Source organism: Talaromyces marneffei, chromosome 6, assembly GCF_009556855.1.
Source record: "Talaromyces marneffei chromosome 6, complete sequence".
Classification (NCBI taxonomy): domain Eukaryota; kingdom Fungi; phylum Ascomycota; class Eurotiomycetes; order Eurotiales; family Trichocomaceae; genus Talaromyces; species Talaromyces marneffei.
In genome coordinates, this window is record NC_072353.1 from 2,257,128 (window position 1) to 2,280,006 (window position 22,879).

The 22,879-nt window shown below is 47.6% G+C and overlaps 3 protein-coding genes across 3 annotated transcripts; 1 reads left to right on the plus strand and 2 right to left on the minus strand.

Annotated features, from left to right (window-relative positions):
* Positions 1-7,419: 7,419 nt before the first annotated feature.
* On the minus strand, positions 7,420-12,785 carry EYB26_008330 (uncharacterized protein; the record flags this gene model as incomplete). Its single annotated transcript, XM_054267585.1, has 3 exons — positions 7,420-11,311; positions 11,372-11,855; positions 11,912-12,785. 3 exons carry the CDS (start codon positions 12,783-12,785, stop codon positions 7,420-7,422), a joined length of 5,250 nt encoding a protein of 1,749 aa, XP_054123560.1.
* Positions 12,786-17,164: 4,379 nt separating this feature from the next.
* On the plus strand, positions 17,165-20,431 carry EYB26_008331 (uncharacterized protein; the record flags this gene model as incomplete). Its single annotated transcript, XM_054267586.1, has 9 exons — positions 17,165-17,989; positions 18,048-18,230; positions 18,284-18,758; positions 18,813-18,984; positions 19,038-19,199; positions 19,253-19,699; positions 19,750-20,170; positions 20,235-20,349; positions 20,400-20,431. 9 exons carry the CDS (start codon positions 17,165-17,167, stop codon positions 20,429-20,431), a joined length of 2,832 nt encoding a protein of 943 aa, XP_054123561.1.
* Positions 20,432-20,515: 84 nt separating this feature from the next.
* On the minus strand, positions 20,516-21,465 carry EYB26_008332 (uncharacterized protein; the record flags this gene model as incomplete). The annotated part of the gene is made up of 2 exons (XM_054267587.1): positions 20,516-20,877; positions 20,931-21,465. 2 exons carry the CDS (start codon positions 21,463-21,465, stop codon positions 20,516-20,518), a joined length of 897 nt encoding a protein of 298 aa, XP_054123562.1.
* Positions 21,466-22,879: the final 1,414 nt, after the last annotated feature.

Below are 22,879 nucleotides of genomic sequence, written 5' to 3' on the forward strand. Positions count from 1 at the left end.
TCAAGATGAGAGGTCCTCCTCATGTAACGTAGTTGGTTTAAAGTATTGATATGCGCACCACGATATGTCAAGTAGTAGTTTAATGAGTACGACTCATTGCGGGCAATGTCGCGGCTATGTGAAAGGTATGGTTTGCGAAAATTATATCGTGGCGGCCGTGAAGAATTGCTTTTTGCTGTTCCCCAATTCGTCTGATATGTCCCAGCAATCAGTCCCTTCTTTTTGAGTAGTCGTTTATATGAACTGTAGTAAATCGTCCTGAAGTCTGGAGCGGCAAGGTAAGCGCACCGAAGAATGAAATGGCCGCCGAATGCAAACGTGTACGTGTGTAGTGTAACGCCGTGACGATATATTCCGAGATGACGAAACCACGAGTCGTGTAGGTGACACTTACTAGATAATGAGATAGGAAATTGGCTGTAAAGAGTGTATATTCGTGGGTGACAGTAGTAGTTTTGTAATAATGAGTTGAAATTGGTTGAAGAGAAGAGGTAAAGGAAGTTCAAGTGCGGCGAAAGTAGTGATTGCAGGTCAAGCAGTCGAGGCTAGTAAAGAAGAAATTGGAAGAAGATACTGCGAGAAGTAGCGAGGATTGAAAGAGGTAAAGGCCGTAGGTAGACAGAGTGAAGCAGAGATGGATTAGAGTATGAGGCAGAGAGGGCGTGAGACCGAGGGAGAGATGGAGAGGCGCTAGTATGAAGTAGTAGTGGTAGAGGATGTAATGTACTCGTAGTATGGGACTAGTAAGAGGAAGGAAGGGTTGGGGCCCATTCGAAGGTCGACAGGGAAGGTGCAGACTGGCCAGTTTGTCGCCTGGCTCGCTGCAGGGAAGGAATGACTCGAATGAGGAGTTGGAGGGTGGAGACGCAGGAAGGAAGAAAGGAAACTTCAAGGAAGAAGGAGCGAACTCAGCGAAGGCGAAGAAGCGATAAATTAGCCTTTGGTGCTAGCGACCTAAAACGACCAGAACGGGAAAGGTCGCGGACGGCAAGGTTTGGGGAGGGTCCATTTGGAAGTTTTCTGCTGGGTTTCCAGAAGGTCTGTAGGGGCGGGGCGGGCAATGGGTGGCTACTCATAGTACATTGGCCAGAAGGCTGGAGAGGCTAGAAGCGCTGAGAAGGGCCGTTTGCGGTGATTGGCCAACGGCAGGGTCAGCAAAGATAAGCTAAATAATACGGAGGCTAACTACTTAATTTATTAATTTACGTGTTAAGACCATAGTACCGACGGCTTATCATACTACAGACTCCAGAGTACGGACGGACAGGGGAAGGCCCCGGTCATTTGCTGGTAATATTACGGCACGGCGGTGTTTGATTCGACGCCTCCTGTATGATGTTCATATATCCGTGGTACGGACTGCTATGATACGCAGCTGTATCGTACAGAGGGCCCACTGCAAATGACGGGATCCCGAACACGGCGGGGGTTTATTGGTTTCTTTTTGGAGGATTTGCAACACCAACCGTGACCAGAAAATTAAACGACCAATGAGAGACACAAAATATTCTGCCTTTTCCGCCAGTTGCTTTCAGCAGGAAGACCAACCCAATCTACGGATACAGAATAGTACCACTGTAGTAGGATGAATTAAGGATATGGCTTCTCGGAGACTCGGAGTCTCCGTGGTGGGCTTCATTAGCCATGTATCACTAGTCGTCGTTAGTTAATATATATCGATAATGCGATAATACCATCACTTAAGACCTCAAGTATGCCTGAAGAGTGTCTGTACGGCATAACTACAGACTGGGATGGTATACGACTATGTACTCTGCAGTATGGAGAGAGTGGGCCCAAGATCTCGACAACAAACAAGCTTCAGCGATTCAGACTCCGTATTGTCCGTATTCATACGGGGTATTTACGAAGTGCGCCGAGGTACTCAATTCAGTACCTGCAATAACTCTGCATCAACAATAAGCGGTAAACGATCAATAGCCGCTCATTTATTATCTACAACAATAGCCAACACTCTATATCTACAATTCGATCTATTTATTGCATCTGACTCCCCGCTAATCAAACGAAACAAACGCATCAAGCGAAGCGAAATCGGGTGGAGTTCGGCATGTTCCTTCTTATCCACTTAAACATCAGGAGGGTCCTGGTACCTTACACCCACCCGTGCCGCGTTTTTTTTCTCTTTCATTTCTTTTTTTCTTTTTTTTTTTTTTGTCTGACTCTTTGTTTTATACAAATTCTTTCTAGAATCCTTCCTTGTCTGTATCGACCATCGCAAGTTCGTGTTTGCGTACTTTAGGTTCGGTAGGACAGCACATGCTACGTAAGGACTCTAAGAAAGTAACATCTGACCGATCGGAATGTTGGTTTGCAACCTTGGGTCTAGAAAGTAATGATCTCCACGCTTGCTTCAGAGTAGTACGTATGACACGACTGAAATTGATCAAACCAATGAGGTGTTTGATGGGTCGGGTTGATATATCATAAATCATGCTGTAACGAACAAACGACGAACGGCATTCTATACAGATACGAGCAATGGTCTTCTACGGAGTATGTATCATTGTGTACATTGTATGCCAACGTGGTTAGTTACTTAGGTTGCTAGAGTAGATACCGGCTCAGAGTCAAAGCCCTATGTAGGGCTTTGGCAGCAAATCTCATAGAGTTCAACTTCAGCGTGCACGGGGCCAAAACCAAAAGAACCGAGGAGTCACGACACGGGCGGTATGGTAATTTACATGAAACGCAAACCAGCCCATTACTCAATCGGTGCCAACTCGGCGTGGTTTGGACCGTTTGGTCAGACGCTAGTTCTGCATATAAACGAGGACCGCCAATCAACGTGCATGTAGATCGCGGTTTTTAGGTCTGAACTTTGGAAGGCCGGGCAACACAGACACAGCCACGAGGCATTCGTCACGTACTCTGTACATAGCGGGTACATAATACGCACATACACGATACAATCTTTACGGAGTAGGTTCTTGACGGCGCACTGGCTGGCCAATCACTGGAGTTACCAGAGAGACTTCGTTTCGAGTTGCAGTACAAGAAACAATTCGTAGCCCTCCAGAAGTACCGAAGCTTTCTGTTTGTATGACTCTACGTAGTACATATGTTACTTGACTATGGAGTACATCATGTAGGTAGCATCCAAGGCTACGTATTTCCTAAACCAGCATAGCGCATGCATCAATTGTGCTCAATTGATGCATGCAGGGGACGAGGAAAATCAATACATACTACTCCGTACGAGTACGGAGTACTACTCTCGTAGTAGTTATGTACATCTGTAAACCACCCTGCATAGTCACCGCTATGCAGGCTATCATATAGCATGGCTAATACACCAACCCACCACTCAACGGCCGCCACTAACAATAGTACATACATGCTAACTACTCAAAACAAGGGCCTGGAATGCAGCTAATGGCTTAGTCTGGCAAAGCCAAATCGTACTACTCTGTACTTTGATGATGAAAATGGCATAGTCTACGGACTACGGAGTATTAGCCGGCTACTTACTACGTTTTATTTGATGATAAACTTACATAGTCCAGAGTATTAGGCAAGGGCGTGCCTGTTATGACACGTTCTTCTATCTACTCTGGAGTAAGAAGGAACTACTCGGGCATATAAACGGTTATGCCTAAGCAGAACGAATGGCAGCTTCCCTACGACTGATAAAGTGCCGGCTCAAGATGATCCTAATCCCTATCAAGGCCTGTACGTATTCACATGCACTTTCTGGGGTAACCAGTGTGTGTATCTCTTGACAAGCCACAACATATAATTAGAACTGCCCCCCAACGCCTCCAACACTTGCCCTCATTCCCTGATTCGATGGCTTCACAAACACCCTGGACTGGTATATATATATACTACGTAGTATATGCACTCTGCATGTTGGGACGATCTCGCCGATACCGTATTATCCCTGCCCATGGCTAGTACACAGGTTAGTAGCTGTGACACCGTATTGACCAGGCTTAGGGCTACGGTTTGGGGCCGCCAAATTGCGCCGTCTCAACTCATCATTTTTAAGATTTATGGTGCCAGTGTCATGGGTGTTGGTGCTGATCAGATGGCAATCATGGCATTCGGATGAATATTGCCCCATTGACGCGGACTAGTTTGCTAGGCTCTTGTTTAGATCCATACTTAGGATGTAAATCAAGTGATTGCGAACAATGCGAGGTGCTCTGACGTTTCATTAGGCGCCGACGGATTTATTTTGGTCCTATGGATATTTATATCATTCATATCAATATGAATCACGGCACTGGACTTCAGCTCTATTCCCAGGTCGTCTTGGGATATGAGTCTTCGCCCACAATCATTCCCATATCTAATCACGTAGATACGAAAGAGCACGAGTTTCACTTCGTAGGCTCGCTCAAACCCTGTACAACCCTCACCTTAAACCACCCCAAAACAACGGCAACCCATCCCTATCTCCGATACATACAGAGTAGTTAAATTTTTTTTTTTTTTTTAACTTCAACTCAAGCCATCAATATGCATAAGAAGACAGAATAAGCTTAATCTCCTTGTCATTGTCCAGGCGGACCAGGCCCAAAACCAACCTTTGGAACTGTTTTGAGACCTAGTCTCAAGCCCTAAAGTTGTGAGTTTCAGCCCATCAGCAGATTGACTTCGAAATCCTCGATGTTTGGAACGAACGTTTAGAGGACGATGAGCAGGACCCAAAGCAAGGGATTGGACTAGGCCAGAAGGGGTATGTTTACCGTGTAGAATTGCAATGTCGTTGACTCATCTGGCTGCAGTTTCGGGGGGGGGGGGTTTACTTGGTAGTAAGATATCGACTATCGTGAAGGTATAACCACCAGGAGTCGATAAAGCATACGTATACTCTTTACACTGGCTTAAGATTATCCTCATGAGCTGAACGAATCCGTACTTATTTTCATCAAAATCCGACATCCCATGAAACTATCCCCCAAACCACTCACTCCTCCATTCTCTCATAGTTATCAGGGCCCCTCCCAAAATACAGAGACACTCGTAATCCGAAGCTGCATCTCCATCTCCATCAAATCTCCATCATTGGAAAACGATAAAAACCAGAGTCCATCTCCATCTCCGTCCTTCAGCTCCGTGAATAGTTAAGTCAGGTCAGCCCATTTAGCATTTGGCCCCCAGCCCTACCTACATCGAGAAAAGATTTGTGTGCGCTTGGCGCCGCCGCTTTACGCGCCGGGATTGATCCTGAAGCAGCCCGGAGCACTCACCGAGCAGGCCTGAGCGATCACTGATTAATTACTGAGCACATGGACTGACTTACTCAGTGCTCAGCGTGCTCCAGGGGCTGATCAGAAATCATCTACTACATAGTGGGTTGTAGAATCCCAGACCTTTCCTTATTGACTACTGTGAGGGGGGGTTGCTAGGCTAGGTGCGGAAAGATAGAACGAGTACGAGCCAGCAATAGATAGTAACTTACGATTCGTAGGTGCGATAACGCCTAAGGACTAGGAATCCGGAGGACGGAATATGAAGCTATATGCGCTCAATAAGGCCTCCAGTTCGCGGCCTTACAACTACCATTCCCAAATTCGTTTAAAAATCTACCTCCTACCTCATCTAAGATTTATTCAAGAGCCTGGAAAGTAACTCAATAATTTCATCAATCAATTTCACCCCATTCGAGCATAATATCAGAGACTGCCACATTGCATAATACTTAAAAATAATCGCCACTTCTATAGTTCAAATTTATAAGAATCTGGTAAAAAGTAATTTTAATTAATATAAATCCTTAAATACTTATGGCTAAGGAAAATCTGAACAGCCTAAACTACACGTAGGGGCAGGACTCAGTTCCATCTCAAAGCATTCGCATGTGCTTCCAGGCCTGCCCTTGGAGCATCCGGATGCATCTTCAATTACTTATTAGAGGGAATGAAAATTCATCATCGTCCTATCAAGGAAAAGAACAGGGAATAACCTCAAATCTCAACTACCCGTACGTTGTAGAAGGATCAATTCAATTTCAACGCAGTCTACTCTGTAGTACTACATGTGTAGTAATGGTATCAGGCCAAATTAGGACTAGTAATAAATTTTGCAGGAGCCTTGCCTTAGGCAACAGACAACCCGAGATCTCTGGGCAGTGGTTAATTAATTGATCACTATGACAGCTTCGATGTCCGTCATACAGGAAAGTTTATTCAAGTGCCTGACCGACTCTGACAATGGTTCATGATTCCAGTCCCAAGTTTGAGTGATGAGACGCGATGCTTGAAGATTGAATAGATAAGATATCTTCCGTAGTGCTTACGGTACGAGTTACATGCCGTCAAAGAGCCACGACGTAACTACTCTGTTAGTAGAAACTGTCAGACATGCCAGCAGTTTCGATATTGTTGATCAGTTGAACTCATCGAATCTATCCCCTACAAGCCGAGAGTCAGTGAATCCTTTCGGCCTCGTCTACGGCGTACTCCATTATGGAACCTACATAAATGATAAAACCAGTCTAGAGGATACATAACTAAACATACATATGTAGTAACTTACATACTCCGAACTCTGTAGTGTAACTATGTACCTCCGTACTTGGTCGTCCCAAGGCACTAGGTAATTACTATAGTACAGACGTAGTAAGTATCAAGCATATCATACTCCGGGGCTAATCCCACACCAGGACTGGGCCGGGACTCGCAAGTTATGTACCATGTTGGTTAGACTAATGTTAGTGTTAGTCTGAGTAGTGGATTTCTCCCCCATACTCTCTCTCCCTATCTATACAAAGTACGTATCACCATCCTATGGATGGATACCCGGCCCATGCAGCAAAGAATGGAACCTAACTCTTTCGGGTTTATACTCATCCGCGCTAGAGTCAGGAATGGGTTAGTGTGTGTTGTATGCACGTACCGGCTAGTACTATCAAATTTCTTCATGTTTTCTTCATCTCAGTTAGATGATAGTTAACTCATTAATGATCATGGTTGTGCCTGGTATTGATCCTTGAGGTTACGCTGCATCTGCATCTACTTCAAATTGTGGCGAGATGACGTCGGACGGTGATTTGTTTCTTCATGATTGTATGGGATCGATAGTAACGTTAGTCTTGATCTTCTATAGTATACTTACTTGGAGATTCGGGAACTTCTTGGAATGTCAAAAATCCTCTCTCACAATACACATCTAAAGTAAATAACTAATCGAAGCTTTCTTTTGTTCGTCTTTTGACAGAAGGACGCCACATACAATGATATAAGAATAGATAAATGAAAAAGATTTCCAACATGCAATGCTCATCTTTTTTTTGTGCAATGCATAACCTTGCACCAAACAAATTCAAACAAGATCAAAAGACAAGGACTAATATTGTACAATCCACCTTCATTTTCAGTGTAGGTGTGTGTTTTTTTTATTCCCCCAAGATTCATCTACAAGAAATGCCGGACGCCAATGTGTGCGGCATCAGGAAAGCAAGTTCTTCAGAGATGGACTCGCACTAGCTCCACTGCTGCCATTTGTGCCACTCGTACCACTTGCACCGCTAGGCCCAGGCCCAGAGTATCGTCCACTGCTAGGTGGTTGTGATGCATGTTCATCGAGAATACCTGGTAATTGTGTATCTGTATGAGATTTGGCTAACGGAGGGCCCGGCCCGAAACGATCAATTGAGTACAACCGCGGCCGCGCAGTAGGAAGTCCATGTGTTGGTGGCGACCGATGCAAACTCGCGTGCAAATCAGGAGGTGACATGGACGTGCCAAACGGTCGGGCTGGTGGTGCACGCGGTGAGAGCATCGACGGCACACCCAGTCCAGAACCCACATAAGAATGCGATGGTGGTGGTGGTGGAGGGGGTAAATTGGAAGACATTGGTCCTGGATAATGCCCTGGCGTCTGATGGTGGTGAGTACTCACTGGAGGCATATGGGGGCTTGGACCAGGACCAGAACTGGGAGGAGGATGACCATGCGATGGTGTAGATGAAGGTGGAGGTCCAGGTAAAGAAGTAGCTGTAGGGGCTGGAGCTGGCCCGCTGGCATATCCATTCAAATGGGGTAAAGGACCACTAGGGAATGGAGAAGGTTGACCATGTCCGTATCCATTAGTTTGAGGTCCTCCATGAGTACCCAGGCGCTTGTCGTAACTGCTGTACCATTCAGGCCCGGACGGAACTGGACCCGGTGGAGGAGGAGGTCCATGTGGACGGCTTGTCAAAACATTTTGTAATGATCCAGGATTGCCATGAGGTGCGTATGGAGTGTATTCCGGCTGTCGTGGTGCAGGTAAAAGACTACCTCGCGGAGTCTGCGATGCGAAAGGTCCAGCAGGGAGCGTTTCAGGAGAAGGCTGTAATGGTGCCGCGGGCTTTTTGATGTGACATTTGTGGCATTCGTACGCTTGCTCGCTTTGCCCATTCCCATATGAGTTTGATGCCTGCGAGATAGTTCGTGAGTGCATGGGCGATGCGCCGTTCATCAAATGATTCATGCCGTTGCTAACCATGCTGCTCGTAGGAGGATAATGTTGGACGGACCACCACCGGGGACTGCAAGACGTCCTGCAATATATGCATATTTTGTGTTCCGACTGTAGACGTGGAGGCTCGGCATGTGTAGGTCCTTCAGTTGGATCTTGAATGGTGGATGAAGAATTCCTTCTTTCGCTCGCACTTGCTGAGCCAGCATTATTAATGAGAGATGCTCGTCGAGTGCCGTGACCATTGCTCTGGAATATAGATTGAGCATGTTGTTGTTGTTGCTGAACATGTGCTGCCTTGCGCACCGTTCCGGTCATGCTGAGATCTGCTTGTTTATATGTCCGCACATAGAGCTCCAAAGCAGTCAAATTGTTCTGATCAGTAGGCTCGCTCATATCATGAACGATGGACTGGACAGCATGATTGGGACACCAGATGCTTGGTGAAACAGAACCATTCTCTCCACCCATCTTCATAGTGATTGTCGAGTCTCTACGCGACCCTTTGACGGGTGTCACGTCAAACCCAAAGGTATAGCCTGCCTGGAGCGCACATCCAACATGGACCTTGACATTACAGTTCGGGTAATGGCACGAAAGGCATGCTCCAGCGGTCGTCTTGCAGACCTTGCACGTCTCTCGGTAGCGTTCTCGTGGAATAAGTCCAAATCCTTCTGCGGGTTCCAGTTCCTCGGCTTTTCCGAACTTGATTTCTGGATGCCAAATTGCACAATTGACGTGAACCCAGTTGTTGCCCACAGTCCGTTTCAAAGGCTCCCGCGGATGGATAGGTTTGCCGACAGCCTCTTGTCGCTGCTGGTAGAGTTTGATAGCTTCGACTACCATTTCCTTCTCCATCCTTTCCTTCTCCCGGTCACGTTCGGTTTTCTTCTTATGGCTCGAAGACTTGGGAGCTTCCATCAGCTCTTGCTCTGTCAAAGTAACAGGGCACATGACGCATTCATATAGAGTTGAAACCATTGGATTGCGGTCGTTCGAACACATATCGCAAAGCCATTTGGCATGGCAACTATCCGGCCCCACTCCATAGCAGCCCTGGTGGACAGTAAGCCGGCAGTCTCTGCACGTAACACTGGTTTCTCCTGTAGGATCGGGTTTTCTGCAAACAGCACAGGGCAATACCTTTGCACGAGGCGGATCTGGGACAATTGGTGGAGGCTCCACTGGTTTTTCAACAGCTTTCTTCTTTGGAGGTGGCTCGACAGAGTTTCTAGCTGACGCGCTGGCACTATCCTTCTCCAGTGGTCGCTTTTTCTTGGCTGGTTCAGGCGCAGTCTCGGTGGTGGAGGGAGCATTGATGCTAGTCCCGGTGGAAGGTGTAGTTGTAATCTGTGGTGTCTCCTGCTGAACCAAGGCTTGAGCGCACAACTCATCGTCCAACTTGCGACGCCAAGCTTTGTTTCCACTAGCTTGAAGCTTTTTCGCCAATTCGTCGGCATCTTTGTATTCGATTGCGTATTTTCTCCACAAAAGCGCACATCGATGACACAATGCTACAGCGAGCTGGCCACCTTTGTCTGCCTTCTTTGAGGATGGCTCCGCTGGTACTGTAGCGCCAGGGAGTGTAAGCGGAGCCCGGCGCCATTGCGGCGAAGTACGAGTCAAACAGAACTTGCACTGGAAACCGCGTTTCTTGTCGCTGGCCTTCTCATTATCGAATGCCGAGTCATCCGCTTCGTCGGCAATATCGTCCAGTAGCTTGGATGTAGAGTCTGCACGTTTAGCCTCCTTCTTTCCATGACGTCCTTCGTAGGCATTCCACACTCGCCGTCCTTCTGGTGTTTTCTTCCACATGTAATAGTAACGAACGACGTGTCGGTGCTCAATATTTCCAATGTGTCGGCGGATATTGATCCATTCAGACCCGTATTTCGAAACACCCTCGGCGAACAGAGCCTTTTGTTCTTTGCTAAGCTTTGGCTCTTTCAAATCCTTGTAAAGATCTGCCTTTCTCAGACGCTTCAGTGCAGTTTCAACATTGAACTTTTCGGCATAAATATACTCAAGAGCTTTGTCCAAAAAGTTTGTGTGGTACCTTGGTAGACCTCTTTCTGTCGCCACGTCTTTAGCTTTGGCCATGTAATCGTCGATGAATTTCTCGCAATCGGCTTCGCTCATTTCGGGTGCTGGATGATCGTCTTCTCCTCTGCCAGATGGTATCTGATTGGGCTCCGGCAACTTGAAGAGTAGCTCTGCTGTGCGAACTTCTTTGCCGTTGACCATGACAGGTTCATCCTCGCCTCGGCGAACGAAGCCTGGAGGCTCATCCATGACCCAAGGACGTTTTAATCTCTCCTGCTTCTCAGCCTCGATAGTTGCTAGAGCGGCCTTAGACAATTTGCTGCTTCCACTCTTGCTCGATTTGGCTTTCCTCTTGAGATCAACAGGCTTGATATACTCGACGGGCTTTCCGTACCACGGGCTGACAATAGCTTGATGTCGAGTACCAATCCGAGAGCTTGCTCGAGGATAAATGCGGTCGTCGTAGTCAAGAGCATCCTCCAATTGACAGTGGATGCCGTAATACCGATACGGCCACATTTTCGCTTGCGCGATTTGAGCTGCTGTCGCGGGAGCAGGCTTCTTGTCATCATCTACTACGGGGCTGCTTCGTTCGGTTCCAACGGCGGCATTGTTGTTCTGTTCTTCTTCCTCTTCTTCTGGTAGATCCTCTTCGATGTCGGGTAAAGTCTCACCGATCAGGGGAGTATTGCGAGCTTCCAATTTGCGCTCTTGTGCGCGACTACACAAAGCACAAGCCCATGCAAATCCACGAGCTGGCTTTTTTGTCAATTTCGGCCTCACACAGTTCATATGGTACGTGTTGTGGCACACGGCGCAATCAACAGAGTCAACGCTAAAAACTGGGTCAGACACACAAAGTTCGCCATTATGTTAGAATGCAAATGTTGCTTACCTAGCAGCGTACAATGCACATTTAACACAGGTCTTAACGGCACCTGTAAGCTCCTTCTTCCTGGCTGGTTCACACAGCACAAATCTCCACCGCTCGTCAAGAACTCGCTTGACGTGACTGGGTACGTTGATCACCTCCTTCGTGGGCACGACTTCATAATAACGAAGCATGTACCGATCAAACATCTTGTCGTACCAAAAACAGTCTCTGAGCTTGCGATACTCATCCAGATTCTCAATTTCGGATACGTGTTTGATAGTACACTTGCCTCGAAGAGAGGAAAGCGGGCAAGGGTCGGAGTGCATTGAAGCAAAGACTAAACGAGGATCTGGGACTCTTCGTTGGATGTCTTTGGGTCGGTAGTACCAATTGACTCTCACCATCTCGACGGGGCCAGTTGGGTTTCCTTTTGACGGTAGAAATTCCATGATGCGACCCAAGTAGTATGGTTCACCAGGAGGCTCGCAAATCAAGTACACATGGTCTTTGTCGCGTCAGTGGGCAAATACTAAAAGGAGCATCAATATATGAAGAGCTTACCATTCACTTCGAGGGTGGTGCCATCATCGGCCTTGAGTTTACCATTCCTCAAGCGCGCACCAGAATTCTCAAAGGTCATCATGCTCGACAGTCGAATGTCGTGCTTGTATCCAGAAGTTGAAGTAAGAGTTCGTTTAGCAGAGCCATTGGGGTTAGCGCCAGTAGCACCACTGGGCGGTTGCTTTCGCTTGCGCGATGCTGATGAGGCTGATGAAGGAGTATTACTGTTTGTGGCATTGGCGGAAAAAGTCGAGGTGCCGGGAATAGGCTCCTTAGCGGCAGCATTGGCCTGAGTGCCGTTGGTAGTGGCATTAGCAGCTGTCGACTGACTTTTTCGGGTACTGGCGGATGGGCCTTTTTCGCTGTCTGCAGCTGCTGACGGAGAGCCATTGACACTGGAGGTCGCAGTAGTGCGTTTAGTAGAGTTTGCAGCCGATTTAGCGTTGGGAGCAGGACTTGTTAATTCAAAATCCATTTCAACATCCTCGGCATAGTTCGGACGTGGCGCGCCATCTCGACGGCCACGCGAGCGAGTGCTATAAGGAACTGCCGCATTGCTGGCGGCGTCAGTAATTGAGGTCATTACAGATGAAGCAGAATTAGAAACAGTCATGGGTTGCGACTGAGCAACAGCACCGTTGGCGTTGGTATTATTGGCTATTGCATTGGCGGTCTTGGCGTCCTCGGGCTTCTCAGGCTTGTCGGTGATTGTTGCAGTTTTGGTGGCTGGGGCGGCATTGCGAGATTTGCTTCGCGCCGGTGATGATGAATCATTATTGTTGTTATTGTTGATGTTTGCCGGGCCAGGACCAGCAGAGTCGGACTGTTCAGCCGACGAGGGCATAGACTCTGTGGACTGACTGTCCTCGGACATGACGAGTCGTGTCCTTTATGGACACACTGACATGAACACTGGAGTCCAAATGCGAGTAAGTAAAAGTGGGTTGTGAAGGACAATTTGAGTGCGACGTGATGTGGGGTGAGCGAATTGCTTGCACGAGAAAAATAAAAGGTGCTTGGGGGTGGCGGAGAAGTGGCCCAAAAAGAAAAGCGAGATGAGGTTGATACTCGGCGTCACCAGGCAAGAAAGCGTGTGCGGGTTGAGAAAAAGTGCGGGTGACGGGAATGAATGAGAGTGATTGCAGGGAGGGCAGATGTGGCGAGAGTCTGAGACCAGATTGGGAAGGGAAGGAAGGAAAGGAACGAGGAATAAGTTCGACAGGTGTGGGCCGGGGTAATCAGAAAATTGAGAATATGACAATAACGATAGTGGTGTGGTAATCAGAACAGTGAGAAAGAAGGAGAACAGGCCGAGTGAAACAGGAGGCTGTGGCTGTTGTAGAACAAAGAGGGCATAAGAAAGTTGAACGCGTGGAGCGTACGGGAAGAAATATTAAAATATGTGAGGAGGAGCCACTTAGCACTGGATAGGTATACCGTACTAGTGTGTACCTAGTCAGGTTCGCAGCATCACGACAAGACGAAAGAATAACGAGGGAGCAGGAAAATAGTCGAGAGAATGCAAGCCACCAGCGGCTTGGGGTTTGATCTACGCCGGCGCGTGTGGAGCGGGAACGCGGCGAGCAGGAAAAGAAACCCCAACCCAGACTGGCAAGAGATGCAACAATGAACTATGCGAATCAGGGTGGGCGAAATGGAATCGCTCGACGTGCATGCAGCAATGATATCAGAGGGTTGACTGGGTAAGAGGAATAATAGAGATATAATATGTGCAGGAGGTCCGACAGAGAGTACGCAAGTAGGAAAATGTAGGGGGAGGTCCTGTGCGTTGGAAAGGAAATGGCAATCGATGTGAAATGCGGGTTATATGGGTGCAACTTACGAGAAATCGCCAGGTTGAGACGTTCGGTATGGTTGGATGTTGAAAATGGCGATACGTAGAAATAGCGCAGATGGGCGTAGATGTGTGCTGAAGGGGAAAGGGAGGATATCAGATCTAAAGGACAAGGTCAAATGGTGGAGTTGGGAAAGAGTGTGTAGATATGCAAGTGGAGAGAAAAGAGGGATGGGAGGGAGGGAAAGGGCGTTCGAGAGAAGAATAATCAAGAAAGAAAGAAAGTGAAGAGAGAGAAAGAAGAAGAGGATGGATGGGATGGGATGGATGGATGGATGGATACCAGGAGGAAGGTGAAGAAGGGAATGACATGAGAGCGCCGAATCAAATGAAGGGAAAATAAAATCGAAAGAAGTTCCGCCCAACCTTCGACGTGCGTTCGTTCGTTGGAGCTTATTGCCTTATTGCCTGGGAGCCTTAGTCAGTCTAGCCCCGACAGTCTCGATTTCATCTTATAAGTTAACTACAGTGACTACAGTACGATTTAACGAAGGGCCATATATACTATGTATTTAAATGGTCTTAGCCCATTGGCGCGGAGAACGCACTTTTGAATAATCAAGGTTCTTATTGTTACTCTCCGTTTGTAGATCTTGAGCATGCTGTATCCTTGGGTGGCGTTATTGGGGATTGAGGAATAACGGTGTCGGGAGAGGATGACGATGATGATGATAGCCTTGGAATAATAATAAATAGGTCAGCTTGGCTCCCCAGTCCCTTGCTCGTGAATGGACAGTTCTACCCGAGCTGCCGGAGAGATTTATATATTGATCAATTACATACCAGGTCAGGAAGATAGAATGAAGGGAAAAAAAAGTAAAAAATAAAAAATATAAATATAAACGATGGGAGAGCTCGACAGAGAAGAATAATGACGAGAATCCGGGCACGCGATAATAGGCAAAGACGCGGGTGGTACAATGGAGGAATCTTTTTGCTTCTTTCGTGTCAAGTCTTGACTCTCTGACTAGTTCAGTCGTAGTATGTGTGCAATCTATGGCTTGCGGAACCAGGAATGCAGCTGCCACGACTGTGTGATAGAGCAAGCCTTGTGGTATTTGCATACCCTTCTCCTAATTTGTCGCGATAAATGATACATAAGTCTATTTGAACAGTTCGTGGTAGTTAGTTACCCTCTCGAGATCTCTACAATGCTAATTGCGAGTGAGCGGCAGTCTTGAATGGCACTGGTGAAACAAGAGTCGTGGTGGACAAGTCTGCATAAGAAAGTGGATGCCAAAGCAACGCACGACCAGCCGTCACACGTTTATCAGGGCCCCATCCAGTGGAATTCGTTTGCCGGTTGAACGCCGATTGTTTGTCGGCGAGCGGCTGAATGGACAGCGAGTAATCATCGTTACTATTCTGCTGAGAATTGAGGAATAAGAAACTGAATAAGAAGCCTGCGAAAGGATATGAGTCTCCAGGAGGAGAGATATCACCACATCACCCACAAAATGCGCAATGAGGATTGACCTGCATGATGCCAAGCCATCGCCCTTTACGCACCCCCATTAGGGCCGTGGCCGAATTGGGATGCCCAGCAGGCGAGCATCGTCTACGACGTCAATGATGGTTAGGTATCCAGCATACGGGGGGTTACGTAGAAAATAGTCTGGAAAGTTGAGTATTCGGGCCAAGGATAATAACGGCGAGCACGATGGCGGACTTGGTTTGAGTTGCTGTCGTCGTGTCAAGTTTCAACGGTCATCACACTGTTCAAATGCGAGGCGATCTCCACCGGAGTACCGGTACACTAACTTACACTGAGCAGTGAGCACACTGACAGTCATCCAAATATTGCCAAGTTCAGACAAAATCCACAGATCCAAGTACGTGGTAAGTTTGTACGTAAGTCGGTATCGCTGAGAATCTTCTCTGAGAACGGCGAGGGTGATAGGCTGAGGAGCGATCGGGGTTGCTCTGACTAGCCGTTTTTCTGCTAAAGGGGCAAACCGGGGGTCATTGACCACGTCGTCTCGGGTCGCCCAGCCCAATCAGCGGCCGCCAGTCACAAAATTTGCTCCGTGCTGGCGGGCTGGCGGCTGTTTTACTTTACTTTTGCCACTGTGAAATTGAACTTCATTCTATCAAGACGTCGGTTGGAACGGAGTACAGGGTATCTACTCGTAGTAAAGGGTTATACAAATTGTTGGGTTCACGAATGATTATCCCAATCAAATATTGCGGGACCTCAGAGTAGAAAAGTATTGTTTCGGCATTTGTGTAATTCGTTCCATCCAATTCTCGGGCCTTCAAGGTGCTAGGACCTGGGATCAAGGGTCTACAAACTCTGTTTGTCAGTGTTTGATCGCTTTGGTCAAGTGACCTGAATCGAGCGAGCATTGAGCAAAAATCTTGCTGTCCCTGGCTAGTAATAGTCTAACAAGCTAACGATGAAATGGGTCCTTTTAAGTCTTGCATCCCACGACTGTGTGCAAAGGCTATTTTGAATTGGCACGGCACGAGGGTGCAGCTCATCTTAGTGTCGCAAGAAGAATGCGGCTGTCAAAGTGGACTGTTAGGTATATATACACGCGCACTAAGTCTATCGACGACAGAATTTGTTCGAAGATACAAAGAACAGTTTGTTGTAGCCATTAAAATTGCGCTTAAATGGCCTTCCACACAAACGACATTACTATTCTATAGAATGGTCGACATTTCCGAGCATACTCCGTAGAGTTGAGTATCTCCAAGAACCAATTGGGGCCCGCGCCGAGGCTAGGGCCCGGAATAGACTAGCCCTGTGCCCACTCATATCAAAGATCATTCCAGTCAACGAACACCGGTCACTCAGCAATGCGGCACTGCGCTCGTCCTCTTACTCTTAAAGTCTTACCTGTTCAATGTTCTTTAGTCGCTGTCGGCTAACTACGTAGCACTGTGATTGCCTTGGTGGCTCTGCATGCCACGACGCCTTGCTCCCAGCGTCATATACACTTGTACCCCTCTCTCGCGCAGTCGCCGTCACCGCTTGTCGTCAGCGAAGACTCGACTGATCACGTATGTCAATAATCCAAGATACTACGTAATGTAGTACGTAGTGAACAAAACATTGTTAGCATCACTCCATCGTGTGTATAACGTCCTACGTAGTCTGATCAACAGGCCCAGAGCTTTGCCTCCCATGATTGGCTGCTCGCATCCGCAAGGCAGCCTCAGGTGTCCATCCGGAGGCTGCCATCGCCGTTTGCCAAAATATCCGACCACATCACGGAAGGAAGACACCGACATCAACACAACCACAACCACTTGGTATTGTTGTTTAAACACGATCAACCTAGGATCATATCCTAGAATCGCTTGTGAACAATATGCCGACTCGATAAGAATTTGGTTTGATTTTTGACCTTTCTTGTTTTTCATCTGATGTTGTGCTCCGACCAATAAATAATATGTCTGGACCACCTCTCCAGAGCCATGGCTTTCAGACCTCAGTGGATACAGCCCACCAACAAACAACGGCAATTGCTGGTCTGAAGCGACCGCACCAAAATGTGGTCTCCAAAGAACCTGTTACAGCTGTTACAACTTCTATGACTGCTGCTGCTACAAATGCAACGACGGTCAGACAGAGCAACAACTCCAAACGGCGGCCGGTGGATTTGATTCGAGCGTCGGCAGCCACTCACGAGACACGCATCGCGGCTAGCCCGATTCGCTCTGTTCTTAGTGGTAGCACTGCCAATAATTCCGGCAGTGCAATCCCGCCCTTGGCGCCGCCGCCGCCTGCCCCAAGCCAATCTATGCTGAGTAGCAGCACTAGTAACCCCCTGCTCTCCCTTCAACATCCCAAATACGGCCTGCCGCCTGCACTAGTCGCCAATTTTCAGGCTGTCGGCATCCACAGCATTTATCCATGGCAGGCGTCGTGTCTGCTTGGTCGCGGCCATTTGACCGCCGAGAAGAATCTGCTCTATACGGCGCCTACGGGAGGCGGAAAGTCGTTGGTAGCTGATGTGTTGATGCTCAGAAGGGTTATAGACAATCCTCATCGCAAGGCTATTTTGGTGTTACCGTATGTTGCGTTAGTGCAAGAGAAGCTCAAATGGCTCCGGCGCATTGTTCAAGGTGTGGAGAAGAACATCGATACTTCGGCTTCTATGAAACAGCCATGGAAACAGCCATCAAAGGAGATTCGTGTAACCGGGTTTTTTGGTGGAAGTAAATCACGAGCTACGTGGGCCGACACTGACATCGCAATTTGTACTATTGAGAAGGTGGGTTTTGCCAAATTTTGTAGAGCTTCCGTATTCTTTGTTCTCATTTTTGGTGTAGGCAAATGCTTTGGTCAATACGGCCATCGAGGAATGTAATATCGATGACCTAGCCGTAGTGGTCGTGGATGAGATACATATGCTAGATGATGACAGCCGTGGCTATCTGCTGGAATTGATGGTCACGAAATTGCTGCTGTTGCAACAAGACATTCAAATCATTGGCATGAGCGCGACTCTTTCTGTGAGTAACTAGCCAACCTTGGAACCCTCGAGAAAGCCAGGCTGATGGGATAGAATACTCAATTACTTGCCGACTGGATTCACGCCTCTTTTCATGCATCGACTCATCGCCCAGTACCGATTGAGGAATACTTGGTTTATGAAAATTCAATTTACCCGGCCATAAGTTCTAAAGAGTTCTTCCAAACAGCAACAAAGCTACAGTCCGGCCCAGTACAGGATGCAGTGCCGCCATGTAGAAAGATCGACCCATCCCCATTCAAGCCATTGAGTCTTCCCACCGCCAATGCAATGGTCTCCTTGGCTATTGAGACAGCCACTGCGGGTTTTGGAGCGTTAGTGTTTTGCGGAAGTCGCCATGCTTGTCAAATGAATGCACAATTAATCAGTGAAGCAATGCCGTCGCCATCGACCCTGGATGCAGAGCTCTTGGAAAGGCGACTTGATCTGGTGGCTGAATTGGGAAGTCTACCGTGTGGATTGGATCCGGTATTCCAAAATACGATAATCAAAGGGGTTGCGTTTCATCGTAAGCAGGCCTAGCTGGAGTGACTACGAATATATTACTAACTATTTGCACCAGACGCTGGATTGACTACTGAAGAACGTGAACTGGTTGCTGAAGCATATGATAGGGGCACCATCAAAGTGATCGTAGCAACATGTAGTCTCGCGGCAGGCGTAAATCTGCCTGCAAGACGGGTCATTATGCAAGGTGCCAGAATGGGCCGTGATATTGTTGGGCCTGCATTGTTGTATGTTTATCATAAGCGAACTTTTTACGCACAGCGTATACTGACCCATGTAGACGACAGATGAGAGGGCGCGCAGGACGCAAAGGAAAAGATACCGTTGGTGAGACCTATCTCATCTGTCAACAGGCAGATTTGGAGGTAATATCTGAGATTTGGGATGCCGAGACTCCGGCTATTGATAGTTGTTTGGCACAAGATAATAAAGGGGTAAAAAGGTGCGTTATGTTATCTTGATCGGGTAACTTCCGCTAATACTTCTGTTGTTTAGAGCGCTGTTAGAAGGCATTGCAACACGTTTGGTATCCGGTCGCGAAGCGATTGATGAGTTTATGAGGTGCACTCTTCTATGCAAAACACGCGAAGAAGCCGAAATCGAAAAATTGATCGAAACCAGCTTACAAGAACTAGTCAACACAGACCTAATCCGCCTCCGTGACGACGATTCCTACGAATCGACAAAACTAGGTGCCGCCATTGTAGCTTCTTCATTTTCACCCGATGACGGAATCTTTGTGTATGAGGAGCTGAAACGAGCTCTTCAAGCTTTTGTCATGGACGGCGAGATGCATATTTTTTACATGTTTACTCCGCTCAGTGTGGCTATGAATACGAATATTGATTGGCTTATATTCCGGGATCAGTTAGATCAGTTGGATGAAAGTGGTATTCGGGCGTTGTTGTTTGTTGGAGTGCAGCCTGGATTTGTGAATAATATGTATGTTCATCCGAAAAGAAGGAGACAGTGCATTACTAATGATTATACAGGGTACAAACTGGTCGAAATTTCAAAGAAGATGACCCAAAACAGCTGCAATTGTCTAGGATCTATCGTCGCGCATACGCGGCATTTCAATTGCGTGATCTCAGCAACGAAGTCCCGCTGTCGACCATCGCAAGCCGGTATAACGTTCCGCGAGGTGTCGTACAGACTCTCGCACAGACATGTCACGGTTTTGCAGCGGGTATGGTTAAATTCTGCCAGAGAATGGGATGGGGCATGCTCGCTGTTGTCCTTGAGCATATGCGTGATCGACTTCAGGCGGGTGCTAGAGACGATCTTCTCGAAATGGCCCAAGTAACTCATGTCAAGAGTTGGACGGCGAGATTATTGTGGGAAAATGGGTTTCGGAGTGTGCGCGCATTAGCATCCACAGATGCAAAGGATATTATTCCTGTTCTCATCATGGTATTATTCCCTCTCCAACGCCTCTTCCTTTTTGGTAGTGGGTGTTGGATACTAAGATTCCCAGGCCCGATCTCGAAAAAGTCAATCACATCCGAATTCTGAAAGGGAGGCGGAACGGTACACAGAGAAAATGACTCGAAAGGCAGAAATGATTATTGCATCTGCGAACAAGATATACGGTACGTCTTGTAGCTCAAATTTTCAAGTATTGTTGGCTAACATGTTGTAGAACGTCAAATGCAGGTCGAGATTGAGGAATAATGGACCGATATGATGGATCAATCTTTATCATATCATTGTATATACATGACTAAATGCTTATATTCACGGCACTTTTGTCACTGATCATACCCCGTTGATAGCATTCTGCGCACCAATTGGATCCCCCAAATCAGTCCAATCCAACAAAATCCCATTCGGCGCACGCCCATACAAACCCTCACAAAGCGCCGCCTGGGCACCAATACTACCCGGGCCAGAGACAGCATTCGTGGCAGCTGCAGCATCGCGATCGGGGATATCAATACCGAGAATATCCCTGTCAAGGAAGTGATTGACGATATACATACGACCATCAGCACTTGCGCCAGAGGGGCGATCGATACTGCAATCTGAGAAGGTGGAGTCCGTCACGTCGTAGTGTGTCTCAAAGTAGTAGGAGAATTCGTCGAGGATGTAGGGGACTGAAGACATATCTGCGCCGTAGTCTGTATCACAGTCAGTTTCTCTCTCCATCACCCGAGAGACGAGAGGGACATACCCAAGAAAGCAACAACCCTCTTTCCCTGATCAATCAACTCCTGCAACGTCGGCCAATCCCCAATCGGCAACACACCGGGGCTCGTCTTTGGCACATATGCATACTTATCAATCCCACTCGACTCGAACGCCGCACTAAAATTGCCTATTCCGACATTATCCCCATTCGTAACCAACACCGTCACCACCTCCTTCGGATTCGCGTCTAACCAAGTCTTGATTTCCGACAGAAAGTTAGTCAGTGTGCCTGCGTCTTCGAGGAAACAGCTGGTGTGGCACATCATCAGCTCGCCGAGGAAGTGGTGAGTTTGGCCCTGGAGGAAGCGAATGCCCATCTCGAGTTGGGCGGTTATATTGATGTCCTGGTTGTCACTGAGACTGGAGCCGACGAAGGGGCTGTCATGAGCGCCAACGGCGGTGATGTTGGACCAGGAGCGGTCGCAGTAGGCGGTTTTGCCGTTGCATTGGGCCGTTGCGAGGGGGGTGAGGGTTGCCGCAGCTGCTGTGAGCAGGCTGAGGGGAGTGTTGAGATGCATTTTGTGTTTATTGTCTGGATGTTTGAGTTAGAGATATTTCTGTTCCATGAGAGAGTTCAATGTACTACGTAGTATGTACGCGACCAGCCTTACCCAGGTATGTAAGTACGTACGCACCTATAAATATTGACAAAATCCTAAATCCTTCCCATGTATCTCATCCGCATGGAGATATCCCATAGTTATATACCAGCTTTCAGCTAATCTGCCACCTATAAAAACAAATCGGTATAGCACGCGCGCATCCCATCCGCAGGGTTACACATGCTACATAGTAAATTAATCCCATGCTGCCTCGCCATCGGCCGTCAAGGGGGGAGGGTCACATGTAACAATATCATGCATGAATTTTAGCACGCACAGTGTACACAAGTTAAAAACGTAGGCAAGATCAAACCTCAATGGTTGATCATCGGATCAGGGCGTCGATCGAAGTCACTTCGCGTTGGCATGGTTTGTGAAGGAATAAGCAACAGGAATGGGAATGCATGCGGAGGATTAGAAGCACTACGATAATATTATGCTAGGGAACAATCACGGACGGCCAGAACGGAATACTACCCTGGCTGGCTTATGGCTATTGTTACCTAGTTTTTGTCACGTGTATTTTGTTTTGAGACGAGGCATGTGAGACATATACATGGCAATTGGTGGACAAAAAACTTGATGTTTTGAGGAACCGTGAACACGTGCATAAAATATATACATACATCGGGCATGTAGTAACAGTGTGTAAAGCTTGATGTTACCATCTTGCATATGCCCAGGTACCTGCCTAGTAGATCCCGGTCATGCAACCAATAATCAAGTTTAAAACATCTGAGCTCGAAAACCTATCAGGATTGGGGATGCACGTTTGACCAACATTCTCCTCATGTTTAGCGTTTAGGTGTTGGTCTGGCCCGAATGCTACCATAGACGGTTCGTAGATGGTTGAGGGCCCACCAGGGGCATGACGTGCCATATGCTGTGTGAGGTGGGCGATGAGGACAAGAGGATATGAGGGGTTCAATGAAAGTCCAATGCCAATACAAACTCTCCCTACAATCGTAGTAATATGCATGAATATATGGAATTTTTTTTTGGCAGTTGTAGATGTCTTGGTGGACCAAGTTGAACAGTGGCCAGTGGGGCTTGAGATCAGGCTGATGTGATGGTGTGGCTCGTGCTCCGCGTGGCTGGGACCCTGACTTCCTGAGCAGCTTGCCACGGACCGGATATCATGCAAGCCGAAAGGGAAGGCGGTAACCAAGCTGCGGCCGACCGCAACCAAGTGGGCAGCTGCCTATACAGACCAATCTCTTGTGTTTACATCAGTCGATGCTAGCAGGTTGGTGATTTGTGGCGCCCCAGCGAGGTTAGAGAAATATCCAGTAAATCGCGGCTCCCACGACATCCAGGCATACCGGTAAAG